This window comes from Chroicocephalus ridibundus, chromosome 23, assembly GCF_963924245.1.
Source record: "Chroicocephalus ridibundus chromosome 23, bChrRid1.1, whole genome shotgun sequence".
In the NCBI taxonomy this organism is placed as follows: domain Eukaryota; kingdom Metazoa; phylum Chordata; class Aves; order Charadriiformes; family Laridae; genus Chroicocephalus; species Chroicocephalus ridibundus.
Genome location: NC_086306.1, coordinates 5954980 through 5970297, shown reverse-complemented (window position 1 = coordinate 5970297; position 15318 = coordinate 5954980). Strand labels below are relative to the sequence as shown.

General features: G+C 63.9%; 1 protein-coding gene across 6 annotated transcripts; it reads right to left on the bottom strand.

Annotated features, from left to right (window-relative positions):
- ZNF703 (zinc finger protein 703) lies at positions 1-11572 on the bottom strand. 6 transcript variants are annotated; one of them, XM_063358777.1, is made up of 4 exons: positions 11358-11572; positions 8843-10949; positions 3715-4780; positions 1-3606 (listed from the first exon to the last, which is right to left on the bottom strand). In XM_063358777.1, exons 1-2 carry the CDS (start codon positions 11568-11570, stop codon positions 9570-9572), a joined length of 1593 nt encoding a protein of 530 aa, XP_063214847.1. In that variant the 5' UTR covers positions 11571-11572; the 3' UTR covers positions 1-3606; positions 3715-4780; positions 8843-9569. The 6 variants fall into 6 exon arrangements, with proteins under 6 accessions (XP_063214847.1, XP_063214850.1, XP_063214849.1 ...); XM_063358780.1 differs by having other exon boundaries at positions 1-4019; positions 4647-4780; XM_063358779.1 differs by having other exon boundaries at positions 1-687; positions 4647-4780.
- Between the last annotated feature and the right edge of the window lie 3746 nt (positions 11573-15318).

Here is a 15318-nt window from a genome sequence, read left to right as displayed (position 1 = left end):
TGTATTGTTTTAACAGAAAAATCAAACTGCAATAAACTCAGTCCCTCATTAGCTGTCTCTGTGTCCAGGCCAAACGCGGCTAACGAATAAAATCAGGACAAAGGAATGTGGCTGTCAGTCAAAAGCCTGGCCGGGCCCTGACCCCCCCGAAAGGAGCTTCCCCACGAGCCCCACGGAGGAGGTGGGATGGGGGGAGCGGAGAGGCCGGCTCCTGGGGTTTGTCACCCCAGAGCCAGCATCCCTCTCTGGGACCCAGCATCCCTCCCACGGACCCAGCATCCCTCTCCGGGACCCGGGATCCCTCCCTGGGATCCAGCATCCCTGCCGTGGACCTGGGATCCATCCCTGGGACCCAGCATCCTTGCCAGGGATCCAGGATTCCTCTCTGGGATCCAGCATCCCTGCCATGGACCCAGGATTCCGCCCTGGGACCCAGCACCCCCAGCTGCCCGCGCAAAGTGGCTTGCAGAAGTATGTCTGAACTCATTAAGCACGGGGTCAAGCAACACCCAAACTGGCAACGGGGGCAGTTCCAGGGTTGATGGTCATTAATCATCCGCTGACAGTCCTGAAGGGTCCGGCTGCTCCGTCGAGCACGGCTCCCTGGGGGGTGGGAGAGCCTGGGGACGGGGCCGTGCACGGTGCTGTCACGTCCCAAGTGCAGGAGATGCAGCGACTTGGTCTGATCTGGGGGGGAAAAAAAAAAAACAAACCACGAAAATAAACCCCGAGCTGCCCGGGAAGGAAAAAGGAGCCTGTCTGCAGGATTTATGGCGCTGGCGCGGCCGAGCCGGAGCGCCCAGAGCAGCGCCCGCGCCGCGCGGGTCCCGCCTCAGCCCACGGAGAAATTCCTTACTTATTGAATCACATTTGTCATCCCTAAATACATATGCAGGCCCGTGTTTCTGAATCCATAAACATCTTTAACTAACTCCGCTCAGCGAGGCCTCTTTCAGCAGTAATTTATATTTAACTTTTTCCATATGCGGGGCCTGTCGCGTTGGTGTCATTTCCGGGAAAACCGGGGGGGCTCGGGGGGAGATGGGGGTGCGAGGGGAGCCGGGGGGAGCCGGGGGGAGAGCAGCGTGTCTTGGCCCGCTGGAGCAGCCCGGCTGCTGGCACGGCGCGAGAAATCCACCCGGCAGAGCCAGTGCTCATTAATCATTTGAACTACTAAACTGCCAGCTCCTTTCAAGATCTTTCAAGAAGTGTTTTCACCCAAAATAGAGTTGAAAACGCGCCGGGCCCTACTTTCAGAGTCTCATCCATCTGGCCATTATGGGGAGTGTCAGGCGGCTCTGACAGACAAGGCTGCTCTGTTCGAGGGGCCCCGGCTCCCGCAACCTGTCATATCGCGGGGCTGATCGCATCTGACAGCTCCATTTGTACCTCCCCAAGAGATAAAAGGGCCGTTGACGGCAGCAGAGAGAAGGGCACGGGGGAGAGGGATGAGCACCCCGAGGCGGCGGCGGGATGCGGGATGCCAGCAGCATCCCCGGTACCCCGCTCCACCCCACCACGCTCGATCCGCGGAGAAAATCAGCCCCTCTCCCCCAAAGCCCATCACTGCGCCGTGATGGGGTGCAAGCGGAAGGGTGTCAGGGTGCAATGTGGGGGGCAACCCATGGCAACCAAAAGCCAGGAGCCAGAGGGGCTCCTGAGCCCATTGCCCACCCTCTGGCTCTGCCGCGGCTCGGTGCTGAGCTCTCCGGCACCGAGCATCCCCTGCCAAGCCCCCGGAGACGCTGGCTCTGCCCTGGCCTGCATCTCCCCCCTAACTGCAAAACCGACCCCAAAAATGACAGCATAGACCCCAAAGCTGCGAGAGCTTCCTCCGTGGCTGGGAGGGCTGTGGGCTCTGCCTCGCACCAGGATGCACCAGCAAGTGATCCCAGTGCTACTGGAAACCGGCCGCCGACAGCCCGGTGCTCCCCTTACGCTGCTCCCTGGGGAGAAACCCCTTCGAGCCAGGGAAGTCCATCAGCCGGCGGTGGGGCAGAGCCGGCGCGGGGCTCTGCCGGTGCCTGACACAGGATTCCCTGGCCGGTGCACGTAAGTCATGACATTTTGGGAATTACCACCGCAGCAACGGGGGGCAGAGCACGTCTCTGCAGCCGGAGGAGCGGGCGAGGTGGGCACCCAGCGAGCCCTTCCCCAGCGCTTGCTCCTAACACAAAATTCCACCAGAGAGACCCCAGAAGGAACAAAGGGCTTTTTGGCTCCTTTTCCCAGCAGCCGGGGCGGCAAGTTCCCCTTCCCAGCCCTGCCACGCGAGGGGCTGTCATCTGGGGCAGGTTGGGCAATCGTTTTCTCGCAGACCTCGGGTTGTTCCGTGCCTGTGACAGAAGAGCGGCTCCCCGTGAGCCCGGCTCGTGCTTTGCTTCATGTCAGAGACATTTTCCACAGAACATGGACACAGCTCTTCCCACCTCGAAGGGAGGACCTGGCCACCGTCCCGCTCCAGCCCCATGGACGTCACCGAGCCTGTGCAGGGACTGGGAGTGAAACCCCGCGAAGGTGTAACCATCGCTCCAGCAGAAACAATTAGTCACTTCCACAGGAGCTCTGCCCAGCGGAGCGGGGCTCCCGGCCTCCATGGCGTGGATGCAGGTCCCGAGCTGGGACGGTGAAAGGACCCATTGCTGCCCGAGCACTGGTGGTGGAAAAGGGCTCCTGGCACCGCGTGGAGCTCGGGGGGAAAGCGGGAGAGGAGCATCGTCCGGGTCTCTGCGGTAGCGAGCAAAGAAGCCAGGAGAGAAAAACGCAGCAAGTCTTTTTGGGTGCTTCAGTCCCCCCTCTCCTCCCTCCCCAGTAGGAGAGCAGCGCGGAGAAGGCGGCGAGGGCTCAGCAAGACAGATCCAGCACGTCTTTAAACGCTTCAGTCCCCCCCTCTCCTCTGTCTTCCACTCTCCGAGCCCCTCCAGCCCCCCTTCCTGCGGGAGCTGCTCGTGGAGAGGTGGCACCAGTCCCCCAGGCTCCCCCCGGTTCCTTTGCCTTTGGGGCAGCAGCGTCTCCCTCTCCCAGTGAGGCACTGGGGTCCGGCGGAGACGCATGAGCTGCTGCGCTGGGCACCGGCACGGGGGACGAAAAAAGGCCATTTCAGTTCTCTGCTCCGGTAGCGGGGGTCTGCTGGCTGGGCTTAGAGGTGGTTATAAAGCCCCCCAAGCTGCCAGATGCCCGGGATGCTGCATGTCCTCTGGGTTTTGCCAGGCCAGGAGGGACGATCGCCGGCGTTTGGGACCACGAGGCGCTGGCGGAGGTGGCGTCGCACCCTGCGCGGCGTCGAGCGCGGCACCCAGCTCTGCTCAGCCCGTCGGGGCCAGCTCTGCCGGCGCGGCAGCGGCGTCCCACTGCCTCTTCTGGCAAAGTCATCTCCCGCCGGGCTCCAGGGGTCACATCCCTCCGTCCCGTCTCCCGCACCGCGCTGGAAGGTGGGATGAAGTCAGGGTGAAGCTGCTCCGGGAGGTTTCCATAAACACCGGTGTTAGAAAACATTATGGTCGGTGGAAATCTGTTTAGTTATTGTGAAATGAGCTACAGGAATATACTCTGTAAACTGAGCTGTCAGCCGAGCGTCTCCCCCGGCGTTCTCCAGCGAGCGTTTAGCTGAAACATTTGTGTATACAGAATTACGACTCTTCGGTTATTCATCATGATAATAAACAGAGAGATAACTATTAACCATGCATCACAGTAATGAACAGTATCACTTACACGTGCGCCGGTGTAAATCAGCGCCAGCGGGGCTGCGCTCCGCCGGGAACGGCAGGTTCGGGCTCAGCCCGAGGAGCCGGGTGCTCCGTGGCCACGTGCCGACTGCCGCGCTGTGCCGGCATGGGTCGGCCGGCTCCGGCAGCTGGGAGCAGGGATTGCAGGAGAAGCGGGGAGCCACGGCCACGGGTCACGCTGGGCACTTCCCACGGGGTCTGGCCAAAACTAGGCGTCCTGGTGCGGCTGGGGAGACGTCGGTGCATCGCTGTTGCAAGGTGCCGCTGGGACGATCCGCACCGCGCACCGATCTATGGCCAGGGAAGGGACAGCCATGGCATCAAAGCCATCTGAAAACCCTCTCCCGTCCACAGCACCCCTGGTCACTGCAGCATCCTGGGCGCTTGCCCGTGGTCTTCTGGCCAGGGGGGCTCCCTGAGCACCTCGATGTCTTTGCTCTTCACTCGTCTCCTCCGAGGCCGCTCGCCGTTTGTGCCGTCCCATGGCTCAGACCGGCCGGGGGCAAACCACAGCCAGGGCAGCACCAGGCTCCGGCACGGGGCCACGCTCATGGCTGCAAACCGGGGGAGCAGCTTTGCACCCCGGTGTCCCCAAGCTGCCCCGTCCGCTCCCCGTCACCGGCTGCTCCCTTCCTGGCTCTGGCATGTAGCCCCGGGCAGCGGGAGCTCTGCCACCAGCGGCGTTGGCTGCCGGGGCCGTCTCCGAGCGTGGGTCTGTCCCTCCGGCGTGAAGCGTCCCCCAAAGCAAAGCCCTGACCTCCGGGCTGAGCGGGGACGCTGGCGGGGGGACAGGGGATGCCCTCGCACGCTCCGGCTCCCCAGGACAAACACAGAGCCCGTATTCTCCGGGGCTTCCACCAGGGCTCGCGCAGAAAGAAAAGCTGCTTTATGCAGCCGAGAAACTTCTCATCCACCCACCACGGTTTCTGCTCCGGCCCGTGCCTCTGCATCCTGACCTGACCCTCCCGGCGGGCGCGCACCAGCCCTCGAAGACTTTGTGCTCCGCTCTCTGGAACGCCTTGTGCGTCTGCGGGCAGACACCTCTGCAGCACCTAGAAAAGACACGGGGGATTTGCGTGCAGGAGGAAAAAAACACCAACACAACACCAACAAAAAAATATACGGCCTTGCTCTTTCATTCACATATTTATTAGGTGGACAGATCATTTGTGGTCAGATGGGCTTCGGGCTCGACAAACGGGGATATTTATAAGGCAGGCGGCGCGGCGGAGCTGCTCTGCGTGTGCGTCCAAGCCGTTCCTTCCCCAGCACAAGGCATAATGTTGTCTTTGTTCGAGCTGCCTCTGCCGGGCACCCGGCACAGCCAAGCGTGCCGTGCCGCTTGGCCGGGCCCTGCCGCCGCGCACCGCGCAGCCCTGCGCGCTTGCCGGTGACGCCGCGCGCTCCCGGCACGTCCCGGCTCCTTCCACACACACACACCGCGGCCCCGGCAACTGCCGCAATAAATCAATAGGAAAATAGAGGCTGCCAGTTAGACTAAACAAGTGCATTTGCAAGGATTGCTAACCCTCATTAATCACTCTGACAGTCCTAAAAACACATTTCCCCTTTAATGACTGTATTTGGATAATCAGAGCTTTTTCCTCGCGGCGCGGGGTGACTGACAGCGGGGGCGACTGCGGCGAGCGCCGGCACCGGGGTCACCGGCGAGTCAAGCGCTGGAGGTCCCCGGCAGCTCGGGGCGAGCCGGAGAAGTCGCTGATGTGCCACAGGGAGGGGAACCCCCCGTGCGGCTCGCACCCGCGTCCAGCACCCACCCCAGTCCTCCCAGTCCCTGCCCTCCCACCCCAAAACACCCCCCGCCCGCCGGCTTTGAAAAGGCCTTTTTTTTGTTTTGTTTTGTCACTCCACGTTCCCTTTAGGTGACTTTTGCCTCCCGGAGAGGTTTGAAACCTCGCACATTTTTCCGTATAAATGATGCAACACATTAATGCACAGCACATTATGAAAATGGTAATTCAAACCCATACAACTCTAAATTAAGCCATACATTATCCGACCCACTCAGCCATATATTTTGCAGAAAGACAGGATTGAATCAAATCAAACCGAAACTGTGGAGTGCAGGTTGTTAGACAGAATGATTAATAAAGTGCATCCCAGCGCTCTTATTATAAAATGAATTCTGCAGTAACCTGGGCATACATTAGATAGGGAGTTATTTAATATATTGGCAACACAATCATTCCCCAGCAGATAAAGCCCCCGAGTGTCGACTGCTATCAGATGATACTTTGCAGTGTTTACACAGCCTGGCCCCGCTGCTGCAGTCTTTAGGGAGGGGAAAAAAATATTCCTCGGGGAAGGTTCTGTGCAGCAGGATGCATCCGAGCAGCATCCAGCTCCCACCGTCGGTGGGGAAGGCACGCACGGGCTCGCTTTGGGAGCTGGGAGCGTCCCGGTGCGAGGAGGGGTTTTGGGGGGAGAGGGGAGCCGGACCCTCGCCGCCAGGGGAGGGTGCACCCGGCAGCGTGCCCTACTCCAGGAGATCCCAGGCTCCGCAGGACGCTGGGCTGTGCCGGCCCACGGCAACTACTTGCCCGACAGCAGCCCTGAGAGCCAGCGTGGGCTGCGCGGGGCTAGCGTGCCTCATGCGCATCCGCGGGTGTCACGGCATCGCCCTCTCGCCCCGCGGCACCAGGCTCTGCGGCAGCGCTGGCAGCGGAGACGCCTGGCTACGGCCGGGGAAAAGCACGGGGGAACAAAATGCCATCGCAGGGACCTGCGACAGGCTCGGCGGCGCTTCGGAGCTGCAGCTGAGGAGCCGTGATTTACACCGAAGACCGGTGATGCCCGAGCAAGGCCAACACCGAGCAGCATCACCGGCGGGAGCGGGGACCACATCCAGGGAGCAGCGATGCTCAGAATTCCCGGAATGCCTTCAAATGCCAGGGGGTAGTTCCGCAGCGGAGGGGACGCAGCACAGGGGCTGCCCCACCAGTGCTCTGCCCACCACGGCACCCAGCTCCACGGGGAACATCGGCTGCAACGCCCAGAGCCAGAGGGTTCAGCAGCACCCGGCTGGGACACGGGGATGGGAGACCCCTGGGCCTGGCAGCCCTGTCCTGCCGCTGGCCACCGGGCAGAGCCAAGAGCCGCAGCAAAGCCCCTCTGCTCCGAACCCGCTCCTGCACATCCCAGGCCCTCATCCCGCAAACATCCCACCCCGAAGGAGCGGGGCCACCACGGGCAGAGCCGGACACGAGCCACCAGCAGAGCAAGGGGTAGCCACGGACCCGCAAAACCTGCCTCCCCGCAGCCTTGGGGAGCTCGGGGACGGTGCTGCCCACCCCTCGGCCGGCCGAGGGGAGACCGGCCCCCAGCATCTCCCGTTCCCAGCAAGAGCCCCCCGCCAGGGCCCTCCCCGCCGGCCGCACGCCCACGGCCACGCTCGCGGGAACGGGCAGAAACATAAAAATCCCATTGGCAACGCAAGTCCCTGTTCTAAACGCATTATTTTTCAGCTCAAAGGACACAAAGGAATTTAAACACAGGGCATAAGGCAACACAGAGAAGGCAATTAACTGGGATTAATTGCATGACTCACCCAAAATGCAACAGGAGTAAAGCACTCAACAGCGGGGTGCGGGGGGAAGAAGTGATGTGGGGCAGTAGGAGCACGTGGGATTTCAAGGGGGAGCGGGGGCACGGCCGGGGGTCCCGCTGTGAAGGTTGGGGGGCTGCGGGAATAACAGCCCCTTCCCTGGGGCATGGGGTGGGCCGAGGGGCAGCAGCAGGGCCCCCCCAGCACCCCGGGCAGGGCGGGTGCGCGGCAGAGGATGGCAGCCGGCCATCCCTGCCAGGAGGGATGGGAGCGAGCCCCAGTTCAGAGCCATTTATCACCCCCCCCCCGCGCCCTCCTCGCACAGACAGCACTAAGATTAAATGGGAAGCGGGGGGGGGACGGGACTCCGCGCCAGCTCCCGGCTGCCCACACACCCCCTACGCGGGAGCGGGTCCGGGACCCCCGTTAAATTGCAATTCCGTCCCTAAAACTCAATTCCTGCGGCGGCTGCAGCTCCGAGAGGGATTGCCATCCGCGCCCCGCAGCCTCTCGGGGCGGGGGGGGGTGTGTGTGTGTGTGTGGAACCGGGGCTCTTCGCATCGATTTCAGCTCCAACGCCTTCTCGAACCTTCCCTCCGCCGCCACGCACGGCAACCCCCGCGCCTTGCTCCGGGGAAACGCACACGCCGGGGAGAAGGAACCGAGGCGGCCCCGCACGCCTCTTTTTCTCCGACACCCCCCCTGCCCCCCCCGCCCGGTTTCCCCCCGCAGCCGCCAGCCGGCCCGGGGCGGGCAGCGATGCCCGGGGATGCGGGAGAGCCGCCACCGGGTCCCGCGGGGGACCGGGACCGACCTCCGCCGCCGCCGCCGCTAGATGGTGCTGGGAGCCCGCGGCCCCGGCACGGAGCCCCCCAACACCGGCACGGAGCTCCCGGCCCCGACATGGAGCCCCCCCCCCACCGACAAAGAGTCCCCCAACACCGACACCGAGCCCCCAGCCCCGGCACGGAGCTCCCGGCCCCCACACAGAGCCCTGGGCATCGGTACAGAGCCCCCCCAACACCGACACGGAGCCCCCCAGCACTGGCACGGAGCTCCTGGCCCCGATACGGAGCCCCGAGAACTGGTACGGAGCCCCCCAGCACAGACACGGAGCTCCTGGCCCCAACACGGAGCTCCCACCACTGGCACAGAGCCCCCCCAACACCAGCACAGAGGCCCGAGCCCCGGCACAGAGCCCCCCAGCACAGGCACAGAGCTCCTGGCCCTGACACGGAGCCCCAAAAACCAGTACGGAGCCCCCCACCACCGACACGGAGCCCCCAGCCCCAGCACGGAGTCCCCTGGCCCCAAAATGGAGCCCCCCAGCCCTGGCACGGAGCTCCCACCACCAACACAGAGCCCCCCAACACCGGCACGGAGCTCCTGGCCCCATCACGGAGCCCCCGCCAGCCCCAACATGGTCCCCCCCCAGCACAGGCATGGAGCCCCCGCCAGCCCCAACTTGGAGCTCCCGGCCCCGGGGACAAGAGAAGACACCACAGGGTGAATATAACCAAGAGTCATTTATTAACAAAATAAGACTTACCAAGCCGGAGCTCATCCACCCGCCACACTCGCCGCCCTCCCGCTGCTCCGGTCCTGCCCGCTGGAGCCGCCGCTCTTCGGTCCCCCCCCCCGGGGACACACACACACCCCCACGGTCCTGCGTCCCACGGCGGGGCTTGGCCGCGGGTGGGGAGCGGCGGTCACGGGGGACGAGCCGCGGCGTGGGACGGGGGTCATGCACGGCCAGGCCTTCGCCCATCCATCCGCCGCAGCCGCCCCCGGCCCCAAACACATCGCAAAAAAAAAAAAAGTTTAAAAAAAAAAAGAAAAAAGAAAAAAATTTTTTAAAAAAATTACATCTGTTAACTTTACAAATGAAGAGGAACAGAATCCCAGAATGATAAACACGGAGCGGGGAGGAGGAAAATGCCTTTTTTTTTTTTTCCTTGTGTGTCAGGAGTCATGCAAGAATTTCTCAGGGGGGAAATCAAGAAGGGGGAGGAAAAAAAAAATTCAAAAGAAACAGAAGGGAAAAATAAAAGCCCCACACCTGCAAAGTAAAGAATTTTTTTTCCTTTTTTTTTTTTTTCTCCTTTTTTTTTTTTTTTTTGGACACAGACTTTTTGCATACCATTGATTCATTGGTGTATTAATGCACTTATATTCCCAGCTTTAAGCTAACATACAGTAAATAAATACACAGTCCAAGGGGGGAGCGGGGGGCCGGGGCGAGGAGGAGGCTGGAGCAGGGGAAGGGGCTGCGGTAGTTACTGATATCCCAGTGCAGAAGCTGAAGTTAGTCTTTGGCCGTAGAGCGCGTACGGAGAGTAGTAAGGTCCGGCAGCCGGCAAGGAGGGCACGGGCAGGGCGCCGGCCGTGGGCAAATGGCTCTTGCCGTAGGGGTGGTACCTGTTTAGTCCCAAAGTGTGTGGGCTCCTCAAGGAGAGGGAGGCCGGTAACGTGTTGGGGCTCCCGGGGGCGGCGGGCGGGAGGTGGAGGTGGCAGGAGGCTGCGGAGCCCAGCCCGGAGGTAGGGTAACCCGCCAAGAGTTTTTCCGCCCCCGGCAAGGCCGTGTGGGTCCGTAGGTGGGTGAGCAGCTCCTCCGAGGTGGCAAACCTCTTGTCGCAGGGTCCGCTGGCAGACACCCAGTTGCATATGTGGGGCAGGGGGTCGTTCTGCAGCATGAAGCCGTAGGTGTAGAGGGGGTGGCCGGGCAGGCTGGGGGTGCCGCTGGAGGAGAGCGTGGTGTGCACCGAGTGCAGGGGGTGCGTGGGGTACACCAAGGGGTATCCGCTCTTCAGGCTGCCGGGGTCGTGCACGCAGCTGGAGCAGTTGCTGGAGCCCAGGTGCGAGGCGCTGTGGTAGCTCAGGCAATACGGGTCCCGGCATAATCCCTGCATGAAGGAGGGCGGCGAGGCCCCGGTGAGCGGGCTGGAGCTGGGTGGCTTGCCCGGCAGCCCCAGTGCCCCCGGCAGCTGGCTGCCCACCAGGCCCGGCTTGGTGGGGTCCAGCCCGGGCACGAACTGGGAGGGGTAGCCGGCGTAGGCGCCGACGATGGAGCCGTGGTAGCCGATGCTGGAGGGCGGCAGGGGGAAGACAGAGTGGCCCGGCTTGTAGGGTGAGACAGGGGCCACATGGCCGGCGGGCGGCAGGGCAGGGGGCTCCGACTTGCGCCCCGAGGGGGGCTCACCGTGCGCTCCAGGCTCCGCCGCCCCACGCCCCAGCCCCCCACCCGTCCCCTCGGGGCTGGGCTTGCCCGCTTCGGGCTCCTTCTTCTCCTCGACACCCTTGGGGTCGGCGTGCTGGGGCGAGGCGCCACGGGAGCCACCGGGCGAGGCGGCGGCGTGCGGGGGGAACGGCGGGCAAGCGGCGCTGGGCACCCGAAAGCCGGCCTTGTCCGCGCCGCCCTCCTTGCGCGGCTCCCCGCTGCCCTTCGAGTAGGGTTTGAAGCTGGACTTGTCCTCGGGCGGCGCGTCCCCGCTGCCCGGGGGCTTCAGGGCTGCGGGGCGGGCGGCGGGCTCCTTCTCGGCGGCGGGCAGCCCGGCGGAGGCCACGGCGTTCAGCTTGGAGGAGGGCGGCGGGTCGGGCTTGCCGATCTGCGAGCAGGTCTGGGCCAGCAGCGCCAGCGGGCTCTTCTTGGCGTCCAGCTGCGGGCGGAGCGGAGCCGGTCAAGGGGGGACCCCGACGGCGCCCCCGGCCCGGCCTCCCCCCCCGCGCCTTTACCCCATCCCACCCCCAAAATCCCGGGTCCAGCGGGGACGGGCTCGGCGCCGAGCCAGGGAATGGGGGGGGTCGGGGCGGGGTGCGGGGGGATGCCGCGGAGAAGGACCTCCCGGCCGGGGAGAAGGAGCGGGGTGGGGTGGGGGGAACCGGGCTGCAGCGGGGGAGGGAGGGAAGGAGCGGCTCGGGGGGAGCCAGGGAAGGAGCGGCTCGGGGGGAGCCGGCAGCCCCGGGCAGGGAAGAGCCCGGCCGGGAGGAGCCGGGAGCGCCGGACCGGGATGAGCCCGGCCGGGAGGAGCCGGGCAGGGGGGACCCCGGAGCGGGCGGGCACTGACCTCGATGGGGCTGACGGGCGTGGAGGAGAGCGGCTGGAGGTACTCGGGGTGCAGGAGGTGGCCGCCGTGGGCGCTGAGCATCTTCAGGACGCGGATGGGCAGCCGGCTGGCCTGGCGCAGCGGGTCGGCGGGGGGCGGCCGGGGCGACGGGGCGCCCGCGGCTCCGCGGCTCGGCGGGGTCCTCGGCCGGGGCCCGCCGGGGGCTCCGCTCATTTGGGGCGGGGAGGGGGGGGAAGGGGAAAGGGGGGGGGGGGGGAGGGGGGGGCGCCGGGCTCCGCGGGGCCGGGCCGGGCCGGGCCGGGCGGGCGGCGGAGCGGCGGCGGCGGCGGCCCCGGCGAGACGAAACCCTTCCCCGGCCCCACCGACACGTCAAATAGCCCCGATGGCGGCCGCGCTCCGAGGGGGCCGGCGCCGCGCACCAATCCGCGCCCGGCCGGGCCCCCGGGGCGGGGAGAGCCGCCGGTGGGGGGGGCGAGCCGCCGCCGCCGCCCCGCGCCGCCGCCGCGTGGGGGAGAGCCGCCCACGGCACGGAGCGGCACGGCCCGGGTGGCAGAGCACGGCTTGGCATGGCACGGCTTGGCATGGCACGGCTCATCTGGCATGGCACGGCACGGCTGGCATGGCACGGCTTGGCATGGCACGGCTCATCTGGCATGGCACAGCACGGCACGGCTGGCATGGCACGGCTTGGCATGGCATGGCTCGGGAGGCATGGCATGTCATAGCGTGACATGTCACAACTCAGCTGGCATGGCATGGCTCAGATGGCACAGCATGGCACAGCACAGCTGGCGTGGCATGGTTGGCATGGCACAGCTTGGCATGGCATGGCATGGCACAGCTCAGCTGGCATGGCTGGCATGGCACAGCTCAGTTGGCACGGCATGGCTCGGGTGGCATGGCACGGCACAGCACAGCACAGCTGGCATGGCATGGCTGGCATGGCACAGCATAGCATGGGATGACACAGCTCAGCTGGCATGCATGGCTTGGATGGCATGGCATGGCATATCATGGCTGGCCTGACATGGCATAGCATGGCATGGCACAGCTCAGTTGGCATGGCATGGCATGGCATGGCATGGCTCGGGTGGCATGGCATGGCATAACACGGCACAGCTGGCATGGCATGGCTGGCATGGCACAGCATAGTATGGCATGACACAGTTCAGCTGGCATGGCATGGCTCAGATGGCATGGCACAGCCTGGCATGGCACGGGTCAGCAGGCATGGCATGGCATGACTGGCACAGCATGGCATGGCTCAGCTGGCAGAGCATGACATGACACAGCTTGGATGGCATGGCATGGCTGGTGCTGCTTGGCATGGCACGGCACAGCTCAGCTGGCATGGAATGGCATGGCACAGCTCAGCTGGCATGGCATGGCAGGGTGCTGCTAGCACACCTCGTCATGGCATGGCACAGCTCGGCTGGCACTGCACTGCTGGCACAGCTTAGAATGGCCCAGCATGGCTCAGCTGGCACGGCACGCCCGGCATGGCTTCTCATAGCACGGCACAGCTCAGCTGGCACACCGTGGCATGGCACTGCTGGCATGGCGTGGCTGAGATAAGATCAGCCTGGCACAGCCCTGCACGGCACGGCTCAGCACCCTTCTGCAGTGGCTTCTGCACCCAAACTTGCGCCTGGTGCCCCCCGCCCAGCCTGGCCCCTGCCCCCCGCGTCCCTGCCCCGCGCCCCATCCCCAGTGCCACCCGAGGGGGGCTGCAGCACCCTGCCGGGGGGTGCACACCCGTGTGGGGCAGAGCGAGCCCCCCGCGTCCCTGCAGAGGCAGCTGGGTGTCTCTGCTGGCCCCACGGGCAAACTGGGACGGCACTGGGGTTGCTGGTGGGACAGCAGTGTCACCCCAACCTGAAGGGCCCATGCAGGTTGCCTACAGACCTTTTAATTTTGCATGTATCGCAGTCCCCAGCACTTACGTCACTGGGAGAGCAGCAGCGGTTGGTGTCGCAGCGGCTTCTGTCCTCGGGGCAGTGACCAGTCCCTGACCGTTTCCCACCAGGAGCAGAGACGGAGCCATCGGGGAGGTCTCCAGGGCATGGGCAGCGCAGCGAAGGGGGCAGATCTCAACCCGGGTCCCCCAGTTCCCCTCCGTACCTACAATACTCCTCTCTTTCAGGGGTTTTCTACTTACTTTAGTTTGCAGAGTCTTAAAAATTTGCCAGTGACACTGCAGACCGCTGTATAACTAATTAAGGTTCCCGACAATTAACTTCCTATTTCTAGTTACCTTTTCCAGGCGTCTTTGAATTACATTCACAAACCCCTGGGGCCCCACAGTCGCGGGGGCTGAAAACCACCGTCCCGCTGAGATCTTTCCACGAGGAGCGGAGGCACACGGATAAATCCGGGAGCTTCACCTCGTCACATCCCACCTGGAGCGAGGCCCAGGTGGCTGCGGGGTCCTCTGGGGCTGGGGGAGCTGCTCCGCTGGCTCCCCGGGGCTTCGACTGGGAGCTGGTGGGAGAACGGGGGCTCGGGGAGAGATGTGCAGAGAGGGGGGGATGTGGGGCCACAGGGGCCGGGCTGGGGCGGGCGCTGAGGAGCCTTGGCCTGGAGAAGAGCGGTGTGGTGATGTCTCTGGGAAAGGAAGGCGAGGAGCTGGACGGATGGTCCCCCTGCGACGCACCCGCTGCGCCCACCTGCCGCCTCGGGGACCGAAAAGCGAAGGGATGAGTGCGTAGTGCGCTGGGGGGGGGGGGGGTGTCATCGCTGCGCTGCTAAAACCAAGGCTTACCTGGAACAAATGCCCCATTGGGAGCGCGGTGACACTGTCCCGGTGTGCCACCGGCAGGTTTGTGACTCTGGACGTTTGACATTTTCCTGTTTTCCTTCCTGAACCATCCTTTGCCAGCAGCAGGTTGCTCGGCCATCGCCTGCAGGGAGCCGGGGCTGGTGGGGAGGACCCAGCTTTCCGGGGGCTGGGTGCCCGCTCCAGCCACCCCCGTGGGTGCTCAGTCCCTTCCGCCTTCCCAGCGAGGGAGAGAGGAGAGGGACAGGCACCTCTAATTAATCATGCTAACTCCTGACCGATGCTGGATGTTGCTGTTATGAAGTTCATACGGCCCCCCCTCACCAAGCCCCTCTGCTCCAGGTTCTGGGGAAAAAAAGGCTTTGCTGGGTTTGCCTGGCATCGCCCCGGTGCAGCCCAACACCGCGTCCCACTTCTCCAACCGCTATCTATCACACCGATGGCCGGACCTCTCTGTTTTCCTTCTTTGTGAGCCCTTTTCTCTTTGTTTTTTTTTGGTTTTTTTTTTTTTTTCTCCCCCCTCCCAAAGCTGACCGCAAGATTGATTCAATCCGGGCAGCGGGGCTGGAAGCGGAGAGGCGCTGCCTTTCAAAGGAGCCATTCAAGTAAGGAGGAAATAGAAAAAAATCTTTCCTCAAAGTCGCTGGAGTTGGACGCCAACAACAACACGGCCTTAACAAAATAACATAAAATAAGGTGGGACAAGCGCGTAAGAGCGGCGGCGGATGCCGAAGCGGAGGGAGGGCACGAAGCGGCGATGCCTCCAGGGCTGCGTTTGTCGCTCCCCCGAAATCTGGGGTCCCTCCCAAGCCCTGATCCTGCTCCGGTGCTGGCGCAGCGGAGAACGATCCTGGATTCAGCTTGTGTCCGCTGGATTAAAACCTCACCGAAGGGTCATCACGGGTGACGATGACTCCTGCTCAGTGTCGGTGCCCTGACCGCCTCTGCTTAAAGTCCTCCCCCCACACTCCGCGTGGGTCCTGTTTTCCTTCCGGGGCACAGCGACCAGGGGGAGAGAAAACTCAAGTGCCCCGCGTCCAGTTCAGTTCTGCTCCGCGACAAGTCGCCCCGCGCTCGGAGACGGCCCGCCACCGAGGGCATGCAAATAAAGCACGCGGGACCACTTGTCAAATAAATATAGCACAGGCACGGAGTGAAAAGCAAAATATTTTGAATAAAAGTAAA